General features: G+C 41.3%; 1 protein-coding gene across 3 annotated transcripts in view; it reads right to left on the bottom strand.

Annotated features, from left to right (window-relative positions):
• The window catches only part of CHST11 (carbohydrate sulfotransferase 11), a 170217-nt gene that overhangs the window by 76615 nt on the left and 68648 nt on the right, over positions 1-24954 (bottom strand). For 2 of the 3 annotated variants that reach the window (XM_059817091.1, XM_059817092.1), the window contains exon 2: positions 18190-18281. In XM_059817091.1, coding sequence (XP_059673074.1) covers positions 18190-18281 — 92 coding nt within the window. The remainder of the gene's footprint in view (positions 1-18189; positions 18282-24954) is intronic. The other variant, XM_059817090.1, reaches the window with a different exon arrangement.

The following is a 24954-nucleotide window of genomic DNA, read 5'->3' on the forward strand; positions in this document are numbered from 1 at the left end:
CTCTATCTGTTAACTGCTCAGCATCTTGGGAAGGATACATCTTCACATGTATGCCCAACCATGCCATTATTGTGGGATATATAGTTCAGAATTTGGGACTTTAGAACAGAAAGTGATGAAAAAGAACAGATTAAAAGCAAAAAGTGTAAGCTGGCAGAGGTACGTTATCCTGCGGAAAAATTTACGAGCACAAGTAAAATCAAACGTAACTCTTTCATGCTGACAGACCTTCAGGAATCCAGCTTCATCCAGCCCTCAAGTGAGCAACGTGTCAGAAGAGGTAGTCCTGCCGAGCGGCGACTTGAGACCAGAGCGGGACCTGCAGGGTCATGGCCAATTCCCTGCCACTCTCCCGCCTCCACCCTGGCCGGTCCCGGTTTGGTTGTCCTTCAAAGGTTACGGCTAAACAGGATTGTAGCAGCAGATACATATACCAAAACAGGACACACTGGATTGGAATAACACATTTGGTATTGTGGAAATTCCTTTCTAGATGCTATTTTTAATACCCAATATTAAACATGCTTACGGATATTCCATTTCCAGCACAGTCGTTACTATTCAATTGCCATTAATGTAAATGGTGGGTGCTGTTTAATGCCAAGCCATGTGATGAAATTGTTTCCTTTCCCATCTGGGTTACTATAGTCTTAAATTAAAAAAAAAAAAAAAAAAAAAAAGGGACACTGGTGAGATCACAGCTGAAACATTCATCCTGATCACCACCACCACTACCCATTTTGGAAGAAACCTCTGTTTACAGGATAAAGCACATCACAGGCATTATCCCCTCTATCCTACCTAATGCGTAGTGGGTAATACTGCAGTTAAAAATATTAATGAAAAATGACTAATGGTAACTAAAAGATTCACTTAACTTGGCTCTCTCTGTAATGTATTCTTGATATGACAGGCATTTATTAGTGCTCTCTGATGACTCCACAGACACCCAGCTATGCACAGAGTGCCTGTCTACACATTAAAACTTAATGCACAAAGCAAGAATTACTGATGTTAGCTCTGTTCTAAAAGGGCATATCAGCAGGACTTCCCCCCTCCCCCCCCCCCCCCCCCGGCTTTATTTTCCTTCACTACTGAATAATCATGGATTTTCATTTTTTCAGAAGCTACTGGTCCAAAACACCTATTCATTTCCCCACAATATTATCTTCCCCACAACGGTTTCCTTTTTGTGTGATTATTTTTTACAGACACATTGAAATAAGTACACACGTGATGTTTCAAGATTAAAAAAGCAGTTTAGAAATCCTAGTGCTTGCACATTGTGTGCTATCTGTATGCCTGGGGAAGCAGCAAGTCTTAATGGACCTTATATTTTCCTCAGGATTTCAACACTTGTAAGAACAGCCAAACGCTGGTAATTACTAGCGTCAAATACTGCATGAAGATGAATACCGCCTTGAATACGCACACACAATTGTCTCCGCTTTATTGAAAGTATATACGCTATGAATGAGCAGGAGCCAAGTGCTTGGCTTCTGCACTGGTCTGATGGAGCACCTCACACACTAGCATGCAGCAGCTCTGCTGCTCAGGGGCCTTTTCTACCCAGGAAGCTGCTGAATGCACTCGGCTCCAGGCCTAGCTTTTGACATTGCTGGGTGCCCACCGAGCCTGATGTTAATGTGTGATTTAACTGCGTTCTAGAGTCCCTGAGTGAGATTTTTCAAAGTGTCTACATCCTAGACACCTGGGGATCTCAGAAAATCCACAGTATCTCAGTCTTTTGGGAAAACAACCACCACTAAGCTACTATCTCTAATTACAGTTCTTAAAACCAATACATTTTCCCCCTCTTCCTGAGCTAAACAGGCCTCAGGGATTATACACAGCTTTTTAATGGTGTTTAGCCGCCACTGAAGGAGATCCTCTGGTCCATTTGGTCTGTTCAGCTCCCTTTGGTGCAGCACAGCAGCAGTTCCTGAGCATCAGCTCGCCCAGCACCAGGAGGGAGCACTGGGGAGCCTGCGTTTTGCTGCTCGGGAAGTTGGGACGTTCACCGTTTCTCTTCACACTTTAGAGAGCTGGACCACAGAGTGCCATTTCCTGCAGCTGGACAGATCCACCTGGGAAGATGTGGCTGGAATCTGCCCAAAAGCAAACCTCACTCAGACACATGTCTAGATATTGCTGCTGCCTTGCGAGGATCCACAAGAACGCACCCGGCCATGGCTGTTTTGGGCCAACCCTCCACCGCCATGAACCTGGTGTAACCCTTAGGCCAGCAGAAAGTGAGCAAAGGGTGGATGCAGAATGACACTGTTTGGATTTGGCAGACTAAGATGCCTGGTCTGCATCCCTTTGCCAACTCAAGGAACTTCATAAAGCCTCTACAACAAACGGAAAAAATAAGCCTCCGAGTTGAGGAGTTGAAGTGCTCCCTCTGTTTCTTTTCCTCTGAATAGAGAGAGAAAAGGAAGCACTTTTGAAAGTACTTTAGAGTGCCTGTCCCTGAGACTTAACCACCAGAAACCTGAATGAATCACTCACTTTTCTAATTGCCAAAGCCAGGCTGGAAATACACTTCAACCTAAGACACACAAGCTTTTACCCGATGCCTAAATATAATTTCCACTAACAGCTTGTGCTACACTGCTTTAATGTAAATGACAACTTAGACCAGATATAGTAAGGGTCTTTAATCTTTTAGCTATGTTTAAACAAAAGAGAGGTCAACAGGCTATTTACCATAATCCATTTTTAGGTTTCATGAGATTATAGCATAAGAAACAAATCAAGCCTGGCCTTTATGACGAGGAAAGAATGGCTCTCTGTGCCTTTTTTTAAAAAAAAAAAGCTGAAGATGGAAGAAAATGGAATGATTTGTTAAATGGATATATTTGATAAGGGAACATTAATACATTTTTCAATAATAAAAGTGAAGAATGCTGTTCCAGCTAGACATTTCTTTTCATTTTTATTACAGAAACAGTGCTTGATTACAGTTTAGGGAAATGAACTGAAAGAACAGATGTACTATTTTTTGATAGGTAGTCAGAAGGGTATTTTACAGTGTCTGGGAAGACGTGGAAGGCAGATGATTCAAAGGATAATTGAAGAATGATATTTAAACAGGTTACATTTGTGCCCTCAGGCATTAAACACAGGAGACTTTTTAATTCTCAACATGGGAGTTTGTATTGCTGCAAAGCAAATGAATACAATGACTAATTTTGTTTCAGAGACATGCAGTAACTGCTGGTTAGGAAGCAGGGAATTTTCCACAATACAGGGAAATAGCAACATTTTAGCTGAAGTTATTTAGAATAAGCCAGATGCCATTCAGTTTAATATTCACCATCATTCATTATGTTATAGTATCATATTTTCAGTAGTTTCAGAACAGAGATCAAAAACATTTTGGAGTAACACAGGTGGTAGCAAGAACATGCAGAGACCACCCCAGGTACAGGACTCTGGCTCTCTAGTGTCAGGACTGTGATGCAGAGGTCCAGCACAGCCTGGGGGGGATGCAGATCACAGCTGGTCCACGCCTCTGGGGTCTGAGGGTGCTGGTGAAAGTTGTCAGGCAGGTGGCAATGTCCGCCCCACCACAGTGGACCAGATCTACCTCATGCTTGAAAGCAGCACTTGCATCTCTGTCCCCTGCTTGAGATGTCCCAGCTACATGCAACCCAGCTGCACTCTTGGTGCAAGCTGGGACTCCCTGGTCATGATGCAGGGACATTTAGGGCACGTAGTATTTTAGTATTTAGCATTGTACACTACTTTGTTCAAGCTACATCTTCAGTGTCAACTTTAGTATCGGATTTCAGAAAAAAAGGTACCTTTCTAAGGGTTTCAGCCCTCACTAATGTGTGCTCTGAACTACATAACAGCAGGGCAGCCTCTTGAAAACCCCTTAATTCTCAGCCTCTGACACTCCCATATCCTGCTTAACAACAGAGCACGCATTAACCCTTTCTAATAAAAACCACATACATTAATTAGCAAATTTCAGTGGAGTACACCCTACATCCACATCGATGACACATTAGTGTATCATGATTAATGCTGTGCACTTAATGCCAATTGAATTCCTAATGATTAGCCACTTAATTCTGAGTTGAAACAATTACTCTTCCCATTGAGAATTCCTTGTTTCAGCTCAAAGCTCGGCAGCTGGACTACAGAAAGCTAACCACACCCAGTCACGCAAATACATCTTGTGGAATCAAAATTCAGTTTTACTAATATATATTTCGTATGCATAATAAAGCATTGGGCATACAAAACCATCACTTTTCAAGACTCTTACAAAATCTGTCAGCAAGACTGCGCACATCCCTAATTCATAGATTTCAGCAGCAGCTGGGGTATGCGCACATGCATGTTCATATCTGTGCATGAGTAAGCAGTTTGCCCTTGGTCTATAAAGGCCTCCACACAAGCATGGGCTCTCCCTGATGTCATTTAGATGAACATTTCAGACAGTATATATTGTCACTGCAGCATCCACCAATGTTATGTGTCTGAAAATCAAACGGGTACATCTTGATTTAGATTCATTATAGTTAGGACCAAATACTTGGTTTGCCTTCAAGTAAGTGAGGAATTTAAGAGATACATCTCATGGCAGCTGTGTGGTTTTGGTAGGTGCACAATTTAACTTGTAACCAGTAATTATACTTGTCATTTTCTACAATCAAAACACTACGTAGATAATAATTATGCCACCAATATGCCCCTGAGAAATAGATAAACAGGCAAAACTCATTTTACAAGTGTAGAATGAGAGATGCAATGATCTGAGGACAAAAAATACTAATGGCAAAACCAGTATTAAAACGTAGGGTGTGCTCATTGTGCAAACTAGCTCAGACAAGAGCATTGGCTGAACATAGCTGCAGCACAGCATGATGCAAGAACTGCGCCTTGCCAGGTCACTACTGCTGCGACTTTGACATGATGATGATTACTGTATTATCATTATGGTGATTCAACGAAAGCATTAACGTCCCCACACTTAGAGACACAGACTACAGTATGCATGACTGAATATCACTGAACAGATGTTAGCTCTCTGGGACCAGTTGCTCAGTGTAGTATTTATAACACAATCAGTGCTGCTAACAATGTGAATGGAGCATTTCCTTAAGTCTGTGCAACTAAGAGACTGACCCCAAGACAAAAAAAGCAACTTAGCAGGAGTCTTTCTACTGACTTCAGTAGCCACTGGATGAGACTCCTCCTATGCAAGGGGCTGCTCCAACATCTGCAAGAGCCAGCAAAAAGATCTCCATTGACTTTCAAAAGGCATCAGACCATTTCATCATACCAAGCAATATGGTATTTAGATTTCCTGTTCCATGTGGACTTGTAGCTTTGCAGCAAAACATATTCTAGCACCTCACTGTATGCAGGATCTGAAGCTGGTATGTGTGACAGTGAGGACGCACATGGGAGAGTGTTATTCCAAGAGACCCTTGCGGTGTCCAAGAGATGTTACTTAGAAGAAAGTCAGAAGCTGCTTCTCAGAATTAATTTTGCAGAATAAAGCAACAGTAGCTGTTAATTGTAATAAATTTATAACACTAATTTCTAAATGAGTGGTTTGCTTACAGTGCCTGCAGCTGCAGGCTGAGGTCTCCCCTTTAGTTTTATCTTTGCTTGGCCTCTGCAATTACCCTCTGTGCCCTATTTCTCCAACACAAAACCCATGGGAAGAAACAACAGTCCCACATAAGTACGTTTTCTAAAGATACACACGCTGGTGAAGCCCAGTTGCATCCAGACTGCTTTCCTATCCCCTATTCTTACTCCTCAGGCCTCTCCAATTTTTAACATACTTCTTAACAGAGCAAAAGGAATCACAACAGCAACCATTTTCTGGGGCTTGGTGAGTGACCCAAGTTAGTGATCACCAGTAGTTCTGTGACAGATCCAATGGAAACACATGCCAATACCCACATACGCTGTGCAAAGCCGATCTGCACAAAGCAAGAATCATTTCAATGTACAGCCTCCAAAGCCAAGAGCAGGTTTGGCAGGGAAGGAAGCAAGCTTATTTAGGTTATTTTTGGATGCAGATAACTGACTGAATACATGGATTTTTATCATGTTGGTACTTACACAAGACTGACTTTTTAGTGACAAGACAGATCCTGAACCTGCATGACTGCAGGACAGCCTCTAATAACAGATGGCAGTACTTTCCCAGTGGTCAGATAAAGAGATTCAGTGTCTTAGCAGACACCTTCTGTCTTACTTCTTTAGCCACCGATTTAATCACACTGATAACGCCATGAGAAGCAGAAATCAATTATTCATTAAACCTGCCTAAGAAATCATTCTTTTATCCCATGTATTTTGTTTCAAGATCATTTACACTTGGGTAAAAAGGCAGTTTTCTTCCTTCAGCGTCAATATTTTATACAGCAACTCAACAGCCCAAGTGAAAACTGAAGTGGGTCTGTCAAAGAGGACCAGGACATGATACTGTGTGCAAGGCATGAAGGTGATGCTTGAAAACTCCACCAATCCATCTGCTACATATCAGCAGCTGTGTAATTCAGGGATCGTAAGCAGGATGAACAGAGCAATCTGTTACATTCCTTTTGAAAACAAAGCCCTTCGATGCATTTACATCTCAGTTCCCATGACTTCTTTAGAGGTTGTTGGAGGTGAAAGCACAGATCTTGCGCTGCCTGTTTTCTAGCTCCCTCCCTTTTAATAAACACAAGACCTGACCTGCCATTACTTTCTTGACATAAAAGATTTTTTTATACACTCCCATTAAAAGCAGTACTGCTTTTTATAAACTCAAAAGATGACATTGAGCTCTCTTTACCAGCAGACAAACAAAAATATTTTTTTTTGCCTAGTTTGTTTTTGTAGTAGTGGACTAAAAATAAACAAATACACAAGAGTGTAATTTTCAGAAGGACAAGTCTCTCCTCTCTATCTGCTTTGCCATCGATTGTCCACCCTCGTTCTCTCACTGCCTGGCTCCACAACTTTCTGATAAAGCCATGACCATAAACCTGCACTGTAACTCATGTAAATATATTCTCGTTTTTGTAGGATAAAAGGTAGGAATGGAAGAGGGAGACTGAGCAGAGCTGAAGACATCAGGCTGAGGAGGAGACTTCTGGGCTAGAGGAAATGGGGAAGAGGAATGGCAAGAACAAAGGAGTAGGTCTTGGCAAGAAGACAACCTTACTCCCCTGCACACAGCTGCAAATTCAGCAATAGTTTATTAACCTTCTATTAATTAAAGTTTATTACGTTTACATGAAATAAAGAAGATTAAAACAGCTGTAGAGAAAGCAGAAGAATCACTCCTATCCCTACAGCTAGACAGCCCACATGCAGCATAACTGAGCCCCGCGAGGCTAGGAGCTAGACATAAGTCAACTGTGTGTATCATGCTCCACCATTGTGCTGTCAATGCAAAGCTTTCTATGATGTAAAATTTACCCCCAAACATACAGAATCACATATTTATATATGCACATTGCATTAGTTTTTAGTGTCACCCCAGAGCTCCTGATTCCTTGCCAGAGGCCAAGTCCTACCTGGGCTAGAAACTGCACAGAAACAGAGGCAAAAGTGTCTCTGCATCAGGTAGAGAGTAGAGCACCTACAGATGGAGACTCAGATTAGCAGCAAACCATGAACAAACGGGAGCATGTGTAGAGGTGGTGAGAGAAGCCTACAGATACAGGACTTACCCACTTAGTGACAGTATGGCCATGCCTGGAAAGCACAGTGTGGAAAGATTTGTTTCCAGGCTGTAAATATGTGGCATTTAAATGTAAGAAAGTCCTTACACAGGCTTTTGTAGGTCCAAAGCTATGGAAAAAAAGAAGGGAAAAACCTCTGCTGTGCCTACACAAATTGCCCAGAATAGTCATTCTTGGCTATTACTTTAGAGAGTGATGTCACTGGCACAACAATCTCTTACAGAAAGCAAGCACCAATTGTGGAAGTACCTAATATTGCATCTCACCTTCACCACAGCAACCTTCATTCAATTTACATTAAGTAAGACGTTACTCTCTGGAGAAGCATCAACTATTTTAGCTTCTCCTTACCTGTTCAATGAAACATTTCTTTTCTCCTTCAGCTGAGCTTATTATGAATATTTAATGCATCAAAATGAACTGAAAGCTACCACTGTGCATCTGCTCTACAGCTCTCCATCTATTTATTGACATCAAGGCTTAGTTCCCAAAATATGACATTAACTATATTGCTACGTAAATACAACTCCTTCAACTACCATTTCATAAGTAAAATGTATGCAAGGCAAAAGCCAAGCCTGACTTGAATAGATGAAACTGTCCTCTCCCAGCTAGAGATCTTTGCTACTTCAGCTCCTGATGTCAGTTCTCCATGACAGCCTGTTTGTTCATCTTCTGTCCTCTAATTGAATTAATATTCACTTCCTCTTACTAATCCACAGATGCTTGTCTGAAATGATCTAAGACACAGCCCACGCTTACAGGGAGAATAGAAAAGATTTATATTAGGGCATCAATTTGATAGCTACAGAGGTTTGCTAATTTGCTGTGCAGCCAGGCAATCTGACTGCAGGAATATTGTGGGTTTTTTACTGTTCCTCTAAAGCTTGGATGTAATGTTTTGCTTTTAGCCCTGTGCTGGAACCACACTCAGAATACTGTTCAGATGCGATTTAAGATCAAAAAGAAAGGAACACTCCTTCCTGGATTCTTCAGGCACCAGAAATACATATAAACTTCAGTGCACTGTAAATTTGCCAGCTCTCTTTGGTTTGGCTATAGTATTATGTCACTACCAGAAAAAAAAGAAAGGGAAATCCTTTCAGCATCAGACTTACACTCTTCAGCATTTTCTAGTGCAACAGAATGCGTGGAATGGTGAAAAGGGAGATAAAACAAGAGTTGCAGTTATAGCTCCCTTCTGACCCCCTGGATCAGATCTTTTAACTAGAAGTTTGACCTCTTTAGAGCTTAGCAGTTTTGCCATCAATTTTCAAGAAATCAGGTTTCACTTTTCTCCCAAGGTTATGGATGGACAGAAACATCTACACTGACAGCATGCTGGAAAATCTACAATACAAAGCCACTCTCGCCCTCCAATGCAACTACACAATAGTCTTGGCATGAAGGAAATAAAATTGTTTTCCTTCTGTCCCCGACATTTTGCCATTGCCCCATGAATGTAAGGATGGTTCAAACATAAGACCCCATCCACACCAAGATATACAACTGCTACAGGTAGGTTGAGCAACAAAGATCTACTTCAGTGGCCCCAGTACAATTGCTACTATGTTAGTTTTATAGAGGAAAAAAAGACATACACAATATAAACACTGGTTTTGCTGTGTTCAAATGCTGTATAGGTATTACCTTGTAAAAATACTTTTTTCCTTTTCTTTCCACACCTCTTCCACATAAGTAAGAAGCAAGGTCTGAAAACTAGTGACTAAAAGCAGTTTAAATGTTGCTGGCCCAGGTGATGATTACTGAAACAACCAATCTTTCAGTCTGATGATTCAACAAGCAAACATAAGAACTCCAACAACCAGCAGTTAGGGTGTTCCCTGCTGCATGGGGCACGCGTCCTCTGCTTGCAGGGATTCGGCTCCCGGTTCTCTAGTTCTGGGAGAGTGCCCTGACCATCAGCATCGACAACCCGGGCCCCTCCGGTTCATACTTCGGATTCAGTGAACTGTTAATTACTGCTGTCATGGGGGTCTGACGATATCAGACAAACAGGATTGACAGAGCAAGGCACAATTTTCTCCTTGTTTTACTAGACCAACAGATGAGCACACAAGGTCTTAAAACGACCATGGCTCTTACTCTACTATAGCCTCAGATCATGACAAGAGGCTTAACAAAGAGCCTGTTAGCCTGACATCCTGCTCATTTCTTCTATTTAGTTTCAGAACGCAAGACGGCATCAACAGGAGAGACTGAAGACACTCACTGCACTGCCTCACCCGCACGCATGATTTGAGCACCCTGCTGCAAGTGTGGGATGCACAGTCAAATCACCTTAAGTGCATCACCACCCCACACACAGCTGTGAGATTAACCCCAAGTCAACCCAAGTGTTTCCCAGCTACTACTAGTGAAAGAACTCGGCCCAAATTCACAGCTAGTTGCAGTCATCCCCAAACTGTGTATTTTCCAGCTGACCTTTTTGCTTAGCCCTGTCCATAACCATGCGGCACAGCCCCACGTGAGGGGAAGCGTGCATTACGTGAGCGGTACGGATTAGCACCCGGCTCAACCCACCTTACTCCTCCCCACAAACTTCAGCAAAGAGAAAACTTACTTGGAAAGCGTCCTTAAATAATCTGTGCTTCATTTAATGATTTACATACTTGTACAAAAACTCTACAGGCTGCCTCCCTGCAGTACCATGCATTTCCTTAGCACACTAGTCCCAAAAGGCATGCTGGCTTCTGCAGCTACATCTTTCAAGGGGCAGTGTTTTAATCTTGCTTTGTCTGTAGTATTTACAGAAAAGTATTCCTGAATCTCTCTGCATAAACAAACCACCAGATTATTGCACTTTTACTGAAGAAAGCTTTGGTAAGGTGCAGCTGGTTACATTATTGAGGTTAATTTCTGTTGTACAGAGCTAAAAAGTAAATAAATAATACATATCAATATTACATACAATATCAATGAATATTACAGGTCAGTTTGTAGGACTTGAGGTGCTACATCAGATACAGTTAAGTCTAAAAATGGGACTTGGGGAATCTAATCTCTTGAAAATAATTGCAAATTTAACAACTTCTTCTGCCCCTCCTTAATGTTAAAGTTAGATAGTAAATGAGAATTACAAGTACCAGTAGATAGGTTTTATGTCTATATTCTCTCATTTTCATAATTATGTCTATTGGGATACACTACAGTCCCTCAGGGAGACAGAGGTTGAAGCTGAGCTCTCTGGATTTAAAGAGATCATCTGGCCCTGTTGCAAGTGGGCTACGATTCTGCTACACAAAGTTAAGAAACCTCTTTGATAAAAAAACAACACAGGAAAAAAAAAAGCAAATGTTTAAACACACACAGTTGCTACCCTTCACACAATGGAGAAAGCGGCCCAAAAACTACTTGCACCAGAAATAAGCAAGAGAGGCTGCAGTTTACAAAGTCTAGGCTGAGAATATTGGGATACAGCTATTTACCCAGTGATGCTGGAGCGCTTGTTAAACGCAGACAGAAAGGATGCACTCTGCCTCTGCAGGAGCCAGCGGCAGAAATCTCTGCTCATTACACCTATTTGCAAACACTGATATTCTCCCACTGCCCTTTGCTTCCTAATCCTCCAAACCCCCTGCCTCTTGAAGTATGATTATCCAGGTTTTCTGGTACATAACTTTCAAGTGGGGAGGAAAAAAAAGGAACTTAATGCAGAGAAAGAGGCAGGTGCCCCATTTGAACATTAGTCAGTTCGGAGCAAGCATTTGCCTGAACCAACATGGTTCGAGTCACCAGATGCCCGATTTGGAGACAATTAAACACAAAAAGCTGCTGAATGGCACTGGGTTGGAGTGCTGGAGCCCAGGTCTTCTCTCCACCCAGCTGCCCAAGTGCTTGTCTAACAGGGAGCCCACACATTGCATGCAGATATCCAGTTTTGAAAGCTGTCTTATCCTCTTTCCCCTCCAACACAAAACCCTTTTGGTTTTGGCCATGTCTCCTGTATTACTAAATCATTCTTCCCATACTTTTATGCCTCCAGAAAGCCTTTACGTTAAAACCCATATGCTCTCAAAATAATAAAATATGAGTCAAGGACTGGAGAAATTAGAGAGAGGTGTCTTTACTACTTCTTTCCCTATTAGGGAAATCTGAGCTATTTTGAGTGACAGCTGTATTTTTTGATTTCATGCAGGTAACAAGTCTTTTATTAAACACAGGTGCCCAAAAATTCATCCCAATGCACTGCAGTAACTTGAATGAACATGTCCTGGGGATAATTCTGGCCTTGAGTGCTGGTAGTTACTGTACATACTTGTCTGATTAATTTCTCTTGACTTACAAAGGCATCCATCACATCACAATGAATGATTTACGAAGCACACTGTACCCGAAACCCTCCCCAAGTCATTTCCCCAGCATCTAAAACAGGCTCTTATCATTTGTAATCAGTAATTAATAACAAAGCATTCTCACTAGTGCAATTTTTCTGCTAAGGTTAATGTAATATTTCATCCCAGGCCAGCTGCTCTTTTACAACTTCCAAGCATGACAGCAAGTAATGTCTTTGCATAAGAAGTCATCCACGGAGTAAATCAATTAGCTCCTTTTTCATCAGCAGGCATTTTGCTGTGGCAAGAGAGGCTAATTAAACAAAGCTGTCGTTTACCAACAGGAGTATGTACCCAAAGTCTGGCATTGTACATTGACTTTTCCTCATGTCTCCATTCTGCATCTTTTCCATTAAGGAGTCTTTAATCTATGATCAATCAAATGCGTGATTATGAGCTGCACTTACCATGCCATTGTTACCTAAATAGATTTGCCTACAAAGATCAGCATCCATCACACAACATATGTTTTCAGTAATGGTAAAACTTTTGGGCCACTTCTTGCCCTCAAGAAGAACACACATGTATTTATTACTAACATCTCAGTTGCAAAGCGTCAATAAACTCTAACCTATTGCTCTTCAGATAAGCTGCACTGTTTCTCATACGCTGAAGTTCACATCAGGATATCTGTATTGCTGTCCCTGGGAGGAAATTCGGCACCCAGAACATATATATCTGAAAACAGGAGAAAAATTAGTGTACAGCACTGGTTTATAGTGCTGGTGTAATCTTCCTGTCTTACTGAAATTGGCAAGTAACTTTGGAGACCTACAATTTTTCCCCCCTTTTGATTGATACAGTAATTGTCTGGCATCTCAGGCTCTTCTTGCACGATGTAGCTAATGAAGACACATGTCTGGCTCAAGAAGCTCATGACCCACAGGTTGTTGTGCGCTGGCAGAGTATCACGAGTTCTTTATCGTTCTTGTAGTCTGTCCTGGTCACCTGCTGCCGGAGATGAAACACCAGGCGAACTGGACCTTTCATCCTACTCAATGACTGACCCTTTGTTTCTTGTGTTTCTAAGAATGAGAAGACGTAGCACACAGAAACAAAGTGCACAGTGCTCAGTGCCTCAGGACCACCAAGGGCAGAAATACCAGGTTTTAAGCATTTGAACCTTTGATTCAAAGTGCTGTGGACGATGTGTACATAGAGCTCAGACCACAAAGCTTGCCACAAATCTCTGTCCAGGAACCGGTACAGTTGCCTACAGAGTCATCCTAGCAAGAGGAAATCAACTGAAGATAGGAAATTACGAACCCAGATGAAAGTTGAGTGGTGTGGGCTGAACTAGGTTGATGTTTGCTGATGCTATCCAGACAGCTTAAGCCACAGATAATCACATGGCAGCTCCCAAAAAGGAGCATTTGTGGCCTGAGGTGACTGAGGATGTATAAACACTGTCTGCAAGGCAACAGCTCACTTTCTGCCTTCAACTTGGTGGGAAGGAGAGGAGAAAAAAAAAGCAGAAGTAATAAAAGAAATTAACCATTTCGGAATGACTGCTCCAAACCAGCTCAATACGTTTTTATAACACAAAGGCAACACAAGGTCCACAGCTCTGACTCACCAGGTTTAACAAATCACCAGACATCCTGGCTCCAGCTACACCAAAAGCAGCCACCTACAAATACATCTCCTGGACAAAAAGGAAAGTGTTTGAAAAGGCAGGTAACAAATGGCAAACAGTGTGACCTTTAGTGAAATAGTCATGTGGACTCATGAATTAAAGTCGGGCAATGTCAAACTAGAAACTGAAACAAACTCATCCTTCGATTTGGATCCTAATGGATACAGGACTGGATCTCTGCTGTGTTTCTCTCAGCAGTCTAGATAGTTAGATCAGACAATGATGCAGCCTGCATTTAATGAGGATTAAATGTTAATCTTGACAACTACAAGACAAATTCTAACTTTAAAGATGCAATTATTTCCCATTCCTTTAACATTTGGTCTGTTTTCGTTTGCTATTTCTTGTAATTCAGTAGCACATTCATTGCACCAAACAGATCAATGTTAACCACTAAAGTGTGCAAGCCTCAAGTATGATGTTGCCCAGTTCTGAACTTCTGGTGACTCCAGCTCATGGGCTGATCCACAATTATCTGTTCTTTTTGGAGCAGTGGGGCTGTACTCAGACATGCATATTACAAGACACAGTTGCATACATTGTCTTCTAAGAATGCGTCTTGCAAATATTTGTTTACCCATATTCTTAAATTCCTGGGGTTTCATAAACAAAAAACCCCCACCCAAGATACAACGCAAGCTTATGTCACATTCCTGCAAGGCTCTTCATCTGTATTCAGTTTCATCCAGATTTTCTCCTTTGCTACTTGCCATGTGTTGAATCCTTTTTCTCTTTCCATTTACAACCCTGTGGCAGAAGGAAAATAGTTCCAAACTGGCTTTTTAATAAACTCATTAAAGTAATGGTCCATTTCAGCCCTCAAAATTTGCTGCAGGTACCTCTGCACCTTATTATGAAACCTCCACCCGAAAATGAAAGAAAAAAGATAACAGGGTCTCAAAGACATGCTGCACGCTGCCTGTCATGTATGCGGAGACGACAGCCTAGAAATCCACTTATTCAGTGTAAATCCAGCTCAGTTATATTGACTTTTCTTTCCCTCATGGTGTATTAGTGCTCATGAAAAATGTTGCAGTGAAAGCCCTAGAGAAGAAATCCTTTGTCCACAGACAAATGCACTTCCCACATTCTGCTCTATTACAACAGGCAAAAGAGCAAAAGCGTTGTTCCTACTTTTACAATAATCACAAGGCCAGACACTCAACTAAGACATAAACGACACATGGGCTTTGTCATGGACACTTTCTCTAGCCCTAATTCAGTGCTTTCTCCACTCATTTATCCTCTCCTTCTCTACCAAATGTATGAACAAGTATCAGCCCACTGCAAATTTGACTGCAATTCTAACACTCAGCTCCTACAAGCCACCAGACCACCTTTTCAGTCACCTCCAGGTCATTGCTACATTTGAATTTACTCAAGCCAAATCTTCCTCTTTTTGGTTTGGTTTTTTTTTTTTCCTTATTCTTTTTTCTTCTTTTCTTTCTTCCTTTCCTTTCCACAGCTATTTACCAAGCCAAAAAGAGATTCAAGAGACAAATGATGGCATCTGCAAACAACTCAAACAACTCCATAGAAGGAAACTAAACAGTGCAGGATCAGAAAGGCTGTTATATGTCAACATAGTAAACATGCCCAGTCAAATTCTCAGCTGGTGTAAATCAACCTGTCCCCATCTGGGTTTATGAGGGCAGTGCAACCTGATGCTGCACACACAGTAGAATGACCTTAATCATGTTAAACTACAGCATTTTAGATCTGAGAGACTATTGACCCTATCTGGCACCTATTTCAGTCGATGGCCAAAGTCTCATCTCCCCTGATAGGGAATAGCCAGAAGCACGCTCCATGCGAGTATGTATGGTCTCCTCATACCATCTCAAAGCAGGGAGCCCCATACAGCCCCCTCCCTTGCCCACCTCTCTCTGGGGGTTCCTCTGGGTGAGGAAACCTGAAGCACATGAAATGTATAGTGCACTCTATAGCAGAGGATGGCGAGCCATAGGTGGGTCCTCCTGTTATACTAGATCATGTGAAAAAAATGCACACGGACACATTAAATAATTAAAGTTTCCTGCCCTTCAAAAAAAAAAAAATCACAACTGCACCTAGCTTGTAGTAATCCAAAGCCATAGCTGCAGGGCATCTTTCAGCGGCCTATGTCTGGTGTTTGAATTATACAGATTCCTTTCAACTACAAATATCTGCTCCACTGTTTCTCTGAGGCAGCTAAACTGAGTGCCAAAGAGTTCCTGTGACAGCACACACAGCCACTGGCACCCAGGAGAAAAACACAGGTTCACCACACCACGAGTCCAACAGGTTCTGATGGTTCAAGCGTTACAGAGTTAACCAATGTTTTCAATTATCTAGATCAGTAAGAGAGAGATTTTGGCCAAAAATGTCGTCTTCCGTTTTTATTATATATTGACTTCTGACTTGACTTTACAAACGGCTGATCGCAACTGCTTCAGCAAGAAACTGAAGAAGATGATAAGGGGTGTGATGTCTATCCCCCCAACCTCACAACTACTGGTGAATTCCTGAGGGCAAGAATGCTACCGCCAAAATACAGACCGGTCTCTAACCTGCCACCTTAGAAACCAACATTTATTTGGGCAAAAACGGAGAAAGAAAGATGACCCATGTATTTGAAGAAATATTCTAGGGGTCATGTGTTCTATGGCAGCCTCTACTCACTGCCTTTCCTTGTTACTGTTCTCCCAAAATGCATGCACTTGCTTGCCTGACATTGCCAGTCCCTCTACAACTGAGTGCAGCATGCAAAGCCCCATCCAAAAAGCAAACAATTACCATGAACAAAGCAAAAAAAAAACCTAAAAACTTGGTAAGAACGGATGTCAGTGAGCTGATGGAAACACTTTGGCATAAAAAAACGTCATCTGCTTAGTTCAACATCGGCTGCAAGAACTGCCACACTTCCTCAAACATCGACTTTTCTGGCTGGCTTGTAGGCGAGCCCGGAAAGGGGATACTAATGGTTTGCTTGGTCAGGGTGTGCAGAAAGGAAGGAGAGGCAGTGAAGGAGCTGCCAGCTGTGTCCCTTGCTTCAGGAAGCTCAGGAAATCTTTTCAGTTGACCAAGCTTGCAAGGGCTCTGGGATTACAGCCCTTCAATGGAAGGGGATGTTTCTTTCTTACAGGATGGCCTTTAACAATGTTAAAGGGCAAGGAAGTTTTGACTGACACACAGCAGACCCCAGAGAGACTAATTACCCAACCAGTCTCTTTTCGCTTACCCACCCTTCTTGAGCATCTGCAGAGAGTCTTTAAATTTAACCTGCAAATGCTAATATTTTTCCTTTGTAGCACTGGATTGTTCCTCTTCAGGGCTTTTACATGCACTTTCCATTTACGCAATGCTAACTCCCATAATGGTCAATAAAGGCCAGTATATTAGTATGATAAACTCATGTTCCCAGCCATGCACAGAATTCAAATTGAATTAGAAAGTCAGCCTATGTTCATAAAAACAACACTATCAAGGAAATGGAGCTTTACTGCACTACATAACAGATATCACATATCTTTAGGTTGTTGTAAATTCTTCATATAAATACTTTAAATCACTTAGACTTCATTTTGCACACTATATAGTGAGTCTCTTCATAATCAAACAGTATTTAAAACATTTACTGCCTTGTTAAATCTTAACAAGTTAGATTTATTGGGATAGTCACTTTCCTTAATAGCCAATTTAGTAAAACTCAATGTATTCATTGATGGATAAATATATAATAGATGGTTGTTAAACCTTAATAAATATGTTTAATAGTCAGCTGGCATTTTCTCTCAATGGCAGCACTTCCTCTCAGCTGCCAACAGGAAATGCTGCTCCTGAATGTGCCAATTCAGCCCACATGTAGGGAATAAATCGATCTAGAGGAGAGAACAGGAGCACAAATTTCAGGTAGCTTTCCTGCACTGCTTGTCACAAGAACTTCTTTAGCTGAGATTATCCTACACTCCCATCAAGATCATCACGTGTTAAATAGTACACAGCGTAAGGAAGAGCGTGAGTTACTGTGTTTGCCTAGACCCCATACAAGCAATGAACCAGGACAGAAAGGGCAGCTAGCTACCTGAAAGCCATGATAGTACATGATATTCATGTACTATTACTGCAACTTACAATCTTATCGCACTCCCTGTTTCATGTGCATCATGTCACATTCTCTCAGCCCACCCTGCCACTCTGTGTTATCAACAGATTAAATGACAATGCATCAGCTTCTAGCTAGGAGATCTAAAAGGTACTCTTTTAAGGCTTTTCATAGAATCATAGAACACCTAAAAAAGCTTTTAGAGGAGTCTGCATCATTAGACAACTGAAACCCTTTAAAAATCAGGTCCTTAGCTCAAACTGTAGAACTTTATGGCTCAACTCTGTAGGTCAAGGATCAGTCCTCCAAGCTGAATACAGCTACTGCATATAAATGAGAAAAAAACAGACCAAAGTATCTTCTAAAGAGACTGTATTTGTACACTGGGCTGGGAAGTTTGAACAAGACACTCACCTGGGTGGGATTATACAGTTCCTGCAGTGGGCTTCTGGATCCTTTCCGGCAGCAAATGTCCATACCGAATGGATTTCTACGCATTACTGCAAGGGGAAATTGAAATTAATACAGATTAGAAACATCGCTTAGCAGTAGCCTATTGCAATACCTACAGCAAGAAGAGATTTTCTGACAGATCAGGGGATTCTAGTGACAGTGTTGCATCTTAATTCCTAATTTTACTTTCCCTAGAAATTATCTAGAGCTAAATCCTTTATCTGTTGTGGAAGTTACTAAAAAAAAAAGAGCTCTCTGGTTGCCCTCTTCTAAAAGCTGTTATCCAACAACTTCCAGCTTGGGTGCACAAAAATTCAAGTATAGGGACCAAAGCAACCCAATTTTCAGCAGTGCTAGGTATCTGCTTCTCTAATCATCATGGAGGAGTCAGATGGATTCCTACAATCAGCATCTCTGAGAGGCAACATCTGAGCCTCTCTCAGCCTAAATACAGAAGTACACAGGTTTTTAATATTAAAACATCTGATTTTGAAGCTTTTGGCCTAACTTTTCGGTTTCTCCTAGAACAGTCATAGCACTACTCAATGCACATACAGTCAATCATCGCTGCACTTCTTGCTCAAAACTATATTTTGCTCTACATATTGCAACTGAATATTTGACTGATCCAAAACCCAACATATGCTATGTTATCCCAGTTGGAGACCAGCAGGTTTTCAAACCAAAGGCTTTGTCAAAGGTCTGACCAAGGAGCATTCTGGACGATAAAGCATTTTCAGGAGGGACATTGATCTGAGCACCAGCAGGAACAGAGATCATCAGTTTAAAGTTAGACCTTTGTGGCCATAAAAGTCTACGTAAGAAGCCATTTGGCTCCAACCACCCTCTATAGTCACGAGGAAAACAAGAGCGTGCCTGTCCTTCTAATCTCACATGGCCCACGTCATCCTCTGCCCCCAGCTTGCTCTGCTAACTGTGGAAGGAGCACCAGGCAATTAGATGCCCGCAACAGGCATCGCAGCAAGGGGAGATCTGTCTCGTCAAGGTTTAATTAAGACACAACCAAAAGGATAAATGTTCCTGCTGGGAATCCAAAGACATTAAAAAGAGTCAGGCATGCTTTTACCATTGCTTGCCACGTTTTGTAACCAGAAACTACTGAAGTGTCCTATAGCAATGGTTCTGAGCTGCACCACTTGCAGACATGATATTGCAGGCTTCAAGCCAAGGGTTAGAGAACACAGTCAAGTACTGTTTTACTACAGAGGGCTGATACACAATCATAATTGATATGTCAAGTAACACGAACCACAGAAAACTGTATACAATTCCAGTCTGGAAACATAATAGATTCCTTCACTTGCTTCATATCTATTTTTCAATTGAAGGTAATTATCTATTAACATGCTGTGTCACTTTTCCCCTGAGCAAAGAGAGATTCCACGGGTCTTGTGGCAGGAGTCAGATGTATACGCTTAGTAAACAAACCGGCTAGATGTTTTTATTTTCTTCACAATTAGGATAGTAATGTTATTAGAGGCTATAATTTTAATTCACATGTTTAAACACCTGATTAACTTCCAAGCATTTTTAGTCACACAGCCAAATATTGCGATTCCTTCATTTTTGTGGTACTGTGCCTTTTAAAAAAGTTGGCTTAGAAAGTGTTTAAAACAGTTAACACTTCAAAAAGATTCTGCATGAATAATGTCAGCTTCCAGCATCTGGAAGTGGTTTTAGGAAGAAAACACTAAAGTGAGGGTGTGGGACATCCAGCACTCATTCTAACTACAGAGCTCCTGTTTGTCCCGTCCCCATCTGTCGTCCCTCCCCATACTCTCGTACCAGGAACTGTGTTCAGGGATGCTTTGAAAATAATTTTGTAGCCCCCCTCACCATTACAAGAAATCTTTCCAAAACAGAGCCTTCAAGTCAACAGCAAAACACATCGTTTCCACTTAAAACACCAGAGCAGGGGGAAAAGGAGAGGGGCACTTTTCAGTGTATCCAGGTTATTAGACTGTGATTAACGAGGAACCTGAAACACTGATTCTTTGTTCCAAAATGAAGAGAAATAATTCTAGTGTGTTGTTCCGTAATTTATTACTTCACTTTTCATTTCCATTAAATACAGTAAACAGTAATGTGCATAAATGCATCCCTTCCTGCTTCCCTTAGCCAGCAGGTATCAACACAGCAACACTTTATATGCATCAGCAACAGCCATAAAGATTAAATTATTTGCACAACGTGCAAGATTTGATTCCCAGATGTAAACAAACAAAAAAAAGCAACTGTCTCCGCAGCAAAAGCTAAACGTTAATGTAGAACCTTAGTCACAGAAGCCATTAAATCTTTTTTATGATTCCAAATATTACTTAATTCGTTTTTCAATAAAGCCTTTAAAAGAAGACTGCAGAGTTAGCATAGCAACACAGCAGCTCAACACAGTACTTGGGTCCCTGTTAATCGGCGTCAGGAACAGCACGCCCTGACGCAGCTGTAACACAGCACCTCTGCGCACACCTGGAAAATACTTCTGCCTGGAATTTAACTGCAGCATTGAAATAAAGGGGAATACTCCCCTTTCCTCAGCAGAAATCCTACTCACACCTTTTGCAAAATTGTCCTTAGGTGAATAACAATCAGGAATGTTTATACGTAGTTCAAAACACTTGCTGCCACGCCTCTGAACAAACTCACCTCTCAGGGCTTCTGCAACCTGTTTTCTACTGTCTCAGCTTCCCTGAGGCAGTGTTTCATTATGAGAATGACATCAACTTTTGGGCCTGAACCTCATCTATACCAATCTGCACTAAGAAAACCATAATATGGATGTTAACTGCAGCCATACTAATTTTAACAACACTTTCACTAAGACTCCGTCACACTATTGTGGTAGTGAAAATTTAAAAAAAAAAAATCAAGCCCTTTATCTTCACCAAATCTTATTAACATAGTAAATATCTAAATTTACATTTTATGGCTTGGGCTGATCTCCATACATAATTACAGTTAATTATAATCTAATGATAAGTATTGCATATGCATGGCTCCAAGAACTGATTAAAAGATCACGTTCATGCACACTAAGTGTGTGAAGCAGCTGACAGCAGCATTTAATGATTAAAGAGCAGTGTTAATACTGCAACTGCAGCAAAATCAGCAATCCCCTGAACTTATCCAGGACTGTGAGCAACTGAATGAATTGTTAGTTTGATACTTAGATACAAGAGCTGTAAGAACAAGACCTTTCTTCCATCTCTAGGAATGATTTGTCCAAATACAATCTTGGCCCATCTTGTTAAAACCTGTGGAATCACTATTCATTAATTTAATAGCAAGTTTGGAGAGCATGTTATCTAGGCACCAAATTTCAGTTTCTCAAGAGAGAAAGATAAACAGTCCTGCTGAATTGAAAACTTATCAACATAATAATCGTCTAAGTATATATACACAGAGAGAAGGAAACTACATGTGCAGGTCTTAAATGATCTCAGAACAGAAGCATCCATGCACAACTTCTAGAAAACTCTATTTAGACCCACTAGTACTAAGAGCAGGAATTTGACCTGTGAATTACAATGCATTGAGCATGAAAACACAGTGCTCCTCAGTCAAACTTGTTCTCTAGTATCTGTGCAGAAAAAAACATCTAGAGGTTTTGCCATACTCTTGATCCATTAGATGACTATGAATTAAAATGTAGATGCCTCAAATTTAAAAACACCCTTTGGAAAGGCACAGTTTGGGAGCATACTGAGAGCTTGCAGGTCCCCATCTAGGCCAGGTACCCTTTGAAACTCCTCCCATGGTCCAACAATTGATGTGTTTACCAGCATCTCCTCCCCAGGTCCCCTGGGTGCTGAACCCATGATGGCAGAGGCAGGGTTACAAGTAACAGAGTAAATGCACATGGCAAGGCACGTACTAGATCTTGGCATCTACGAGAGAGGATATCACTTCCAGGTTGCATCTCACCAAAAATGCAAGACAACAGTGCCTAGAATAATGGGCACAGGTGAGGAGGAGGAACATGCAGGCAGGCATATGCATGGTATAAAGCCTTCATTTTTTTTGTGTGACATTTCAGAGGCTGAAGATCATTCACATGAAAACATGTGAACCAGGCTTAAGTTTTCACCTCTACTTGGCAGAAGGCATTTATAATGCACTTGGTAACTTACAAAGACCCTTTCCCAGAATGGGAGACCCTGTCCCACAGGATGAACAATGACAGGAGAAAATACTAAAAATAAGAAGCCACATCAGTGCAATTTCTGCCTCTCCCTATCAGGAGCTACAGAGAAACTGAGAGAGGGGACATGGTAGTACTTCTCTTGGGAGATTACTGGCCTGAAAAGGTATGTGAACACTGGGACTATCTAGAGAGAAGAGAAATGGGGGGAAAAAAATCATGGGAACCAAGACTCTTGGAGACTTAAAACCATAAAGGTCACCTTCTCACAAAGTGTCAGAAGGGCAAATGAAACCATTCCTCATAAGCCTGCGTGGGATCAAGTCACAAAGGAGACTCTGCCGGAAGAGAGACACAAAATAATTGTCACTTCTTCCACTGGACTTACACAAACAAGTAACACTTCAAACACTGGGTGCGTGAATTCAGCAGCCACCTATATCACTACCATCCTACAATCCAGTAAATGTCAGAGGCTCCCATTTCCAAGACTCCTGTAGAATAAAAGTTCCCCAACTGCTATCTAGCAACTGTTCTCCTACTTGGCAATGTTTAATTTACATTGCTTGGACTATTCTGATTACTTGCACGGTAACAAAAAACAAATGTAAAAACTTTACCTCTGTTCACTGCCTCTTAAATTAACTGTCTCATATCACAAATATTTGAGAAAAGTTCTGAGGACATATTAATATTTAATTTTTCATTACATTGGTCTAAAGTACAAAGACAGAATTCCCTAATACACCATTGCTTAAAGCTGATATACATAATTCATTCCACCTATTTTAGATATAAGGAAAAAGTATGCATTGGCAGCAGTATGGTGAGACTCGGGCTGAAGATGGGAACCTGTTCTTGTTTTAAAAAAAAAGTCAAATATATTCTTTTTTTTGGTCTGATTTCTCTTCTTTTTTGGTCTGATTTCTGTATGAAAGACTGGAAATTGACAGCAGTCTGCTTGCTTCTTTTGGCTGAAGTACACTGCTTTCCAGCTAACACTGCTGTCCAACTGCTCCTAATTTCAGGCCAGGGTTAATGCTTTCCATGGAGCATCTTATTGACAGCAAAGAGCAGGTACATAACCTACTACCTTCTCCTAGAGCTGTAAACAACTGGTTAGGGCTGAACATTCACCTAAACGTTCCCTACCCAACCTAGACAGAAAAATCAGTGCCACTTGGCCCAAGCAAGATAGCAGCATCAAAACAGTTACTTATATTTTTGGCATCTCTAGCCATGTTTAAATAACCTAGTGCTCTCAAACTTCCTGAATTTTTAAGGCAAAGCAAGAATAATCAATTATATCCATACTGAAGGTTTAGCGATTCTCTTCGGCTAAAGATTTGGACATGGTTTGTCTTCCAAACTCTCACAGAGACTTCTATTATGACTGAAAAGCAGCACAGAAAATTACTTCTATTGGGTACATAGGATGAAGCCTTGAAATACACATCCAAATACTGCACTAAACACCTTCTCAGAGACACTGAGACATCCATAGCTCAATCATAAGCATATGTCTGTAAATGATATTATGAAACTACTGCTCCATCTGTACTGGCAAGAATTATGCTCAGGGCAAACTGGTCACATCTGAATACAAACCAAGCAAGGCTCAATCTGACAATACTTTGCCCATGCAACACTCTTGAAGCACAAACACAGTCAGGGCAAAGTTGAAGTAAGTGACCCTAGGAAGCAGCCCTTTTCCAGAGTTCGTCAGAGTCTCCTGGACTGAATTTTTTGCAATTTGGAACATCCTGTCCACATACCTTTCAGACACTTAGCTAAAATCATGCTGAACAAGCCTGTCATTAGTAACCAGCTCATTCTGCTTCAGGAAAACAAGCTTTCCATAATAATTTACAACAATCTGCTCTGCAAGACTTCAGCCAAGACCAAACCGCGGGCAAAATCGGAAACTCAGCAACAAAAAGACTACGTCCTTTCAAACTTCATTAAAATTCCTATGCTCCCTTCTACAGACTAATCAGGCTAAGGACACCGAATGGTATGAGAGGGTTAATTTTTAATCAGCAACCAGGAGCATGAGGAGTGAATGCAAATGCTGTCACCCAGCACTGGCTCCAGAGCCTGAATAAGGAGACTTAAGAGATAGCCCTCCCAGCAATGATTTATGAACACTAATCCTTCAGCAGTGGTTCACAAAGATCGACGGATTGATAGCAACATCTTGTGACATCTGGGGCCTTGTGCTTTGCTGTGTTCAGCTCAGGATTTTAGACTGTTATCGGTCCTTCATCCGGAGACCACAGTTACAAGGATTTATGACTAAACTCTTGTCTGGCCTCTTTCGTTTTCTTAAGGCAAAACTGCAGCTTTATTTGCTGGAGGTTGGGAGATCTATTTTTAGAAAGTAAAAATCAGATTAGGTATTGTACGAGCATGCCAAAGTCTTAAATGCAGAGAATGAGATAATACTTATTCTCTACATTAACGGAGAACCAGATTTTACCTCACACCAGAGAATCTGGAGCACAAGTCTGATGAGGAGCGGCTGAGGGAACTGGGGTTGTTTAGCCTGGAGAAGAGGAGGC

This window comes from Gavia stellata, chromosome 4, assembly GCF_030936135.1.
Source record: "Gavia stellata isolate bGavSte3 chromosome 4, bGavSte3.hap2, whole genome shotgun sequence".
NCBI lineage: Eukaryota > Metazoa > Chordata > Aves > Gaviiformes > Gaviidae > Gavia > Gavia stellata.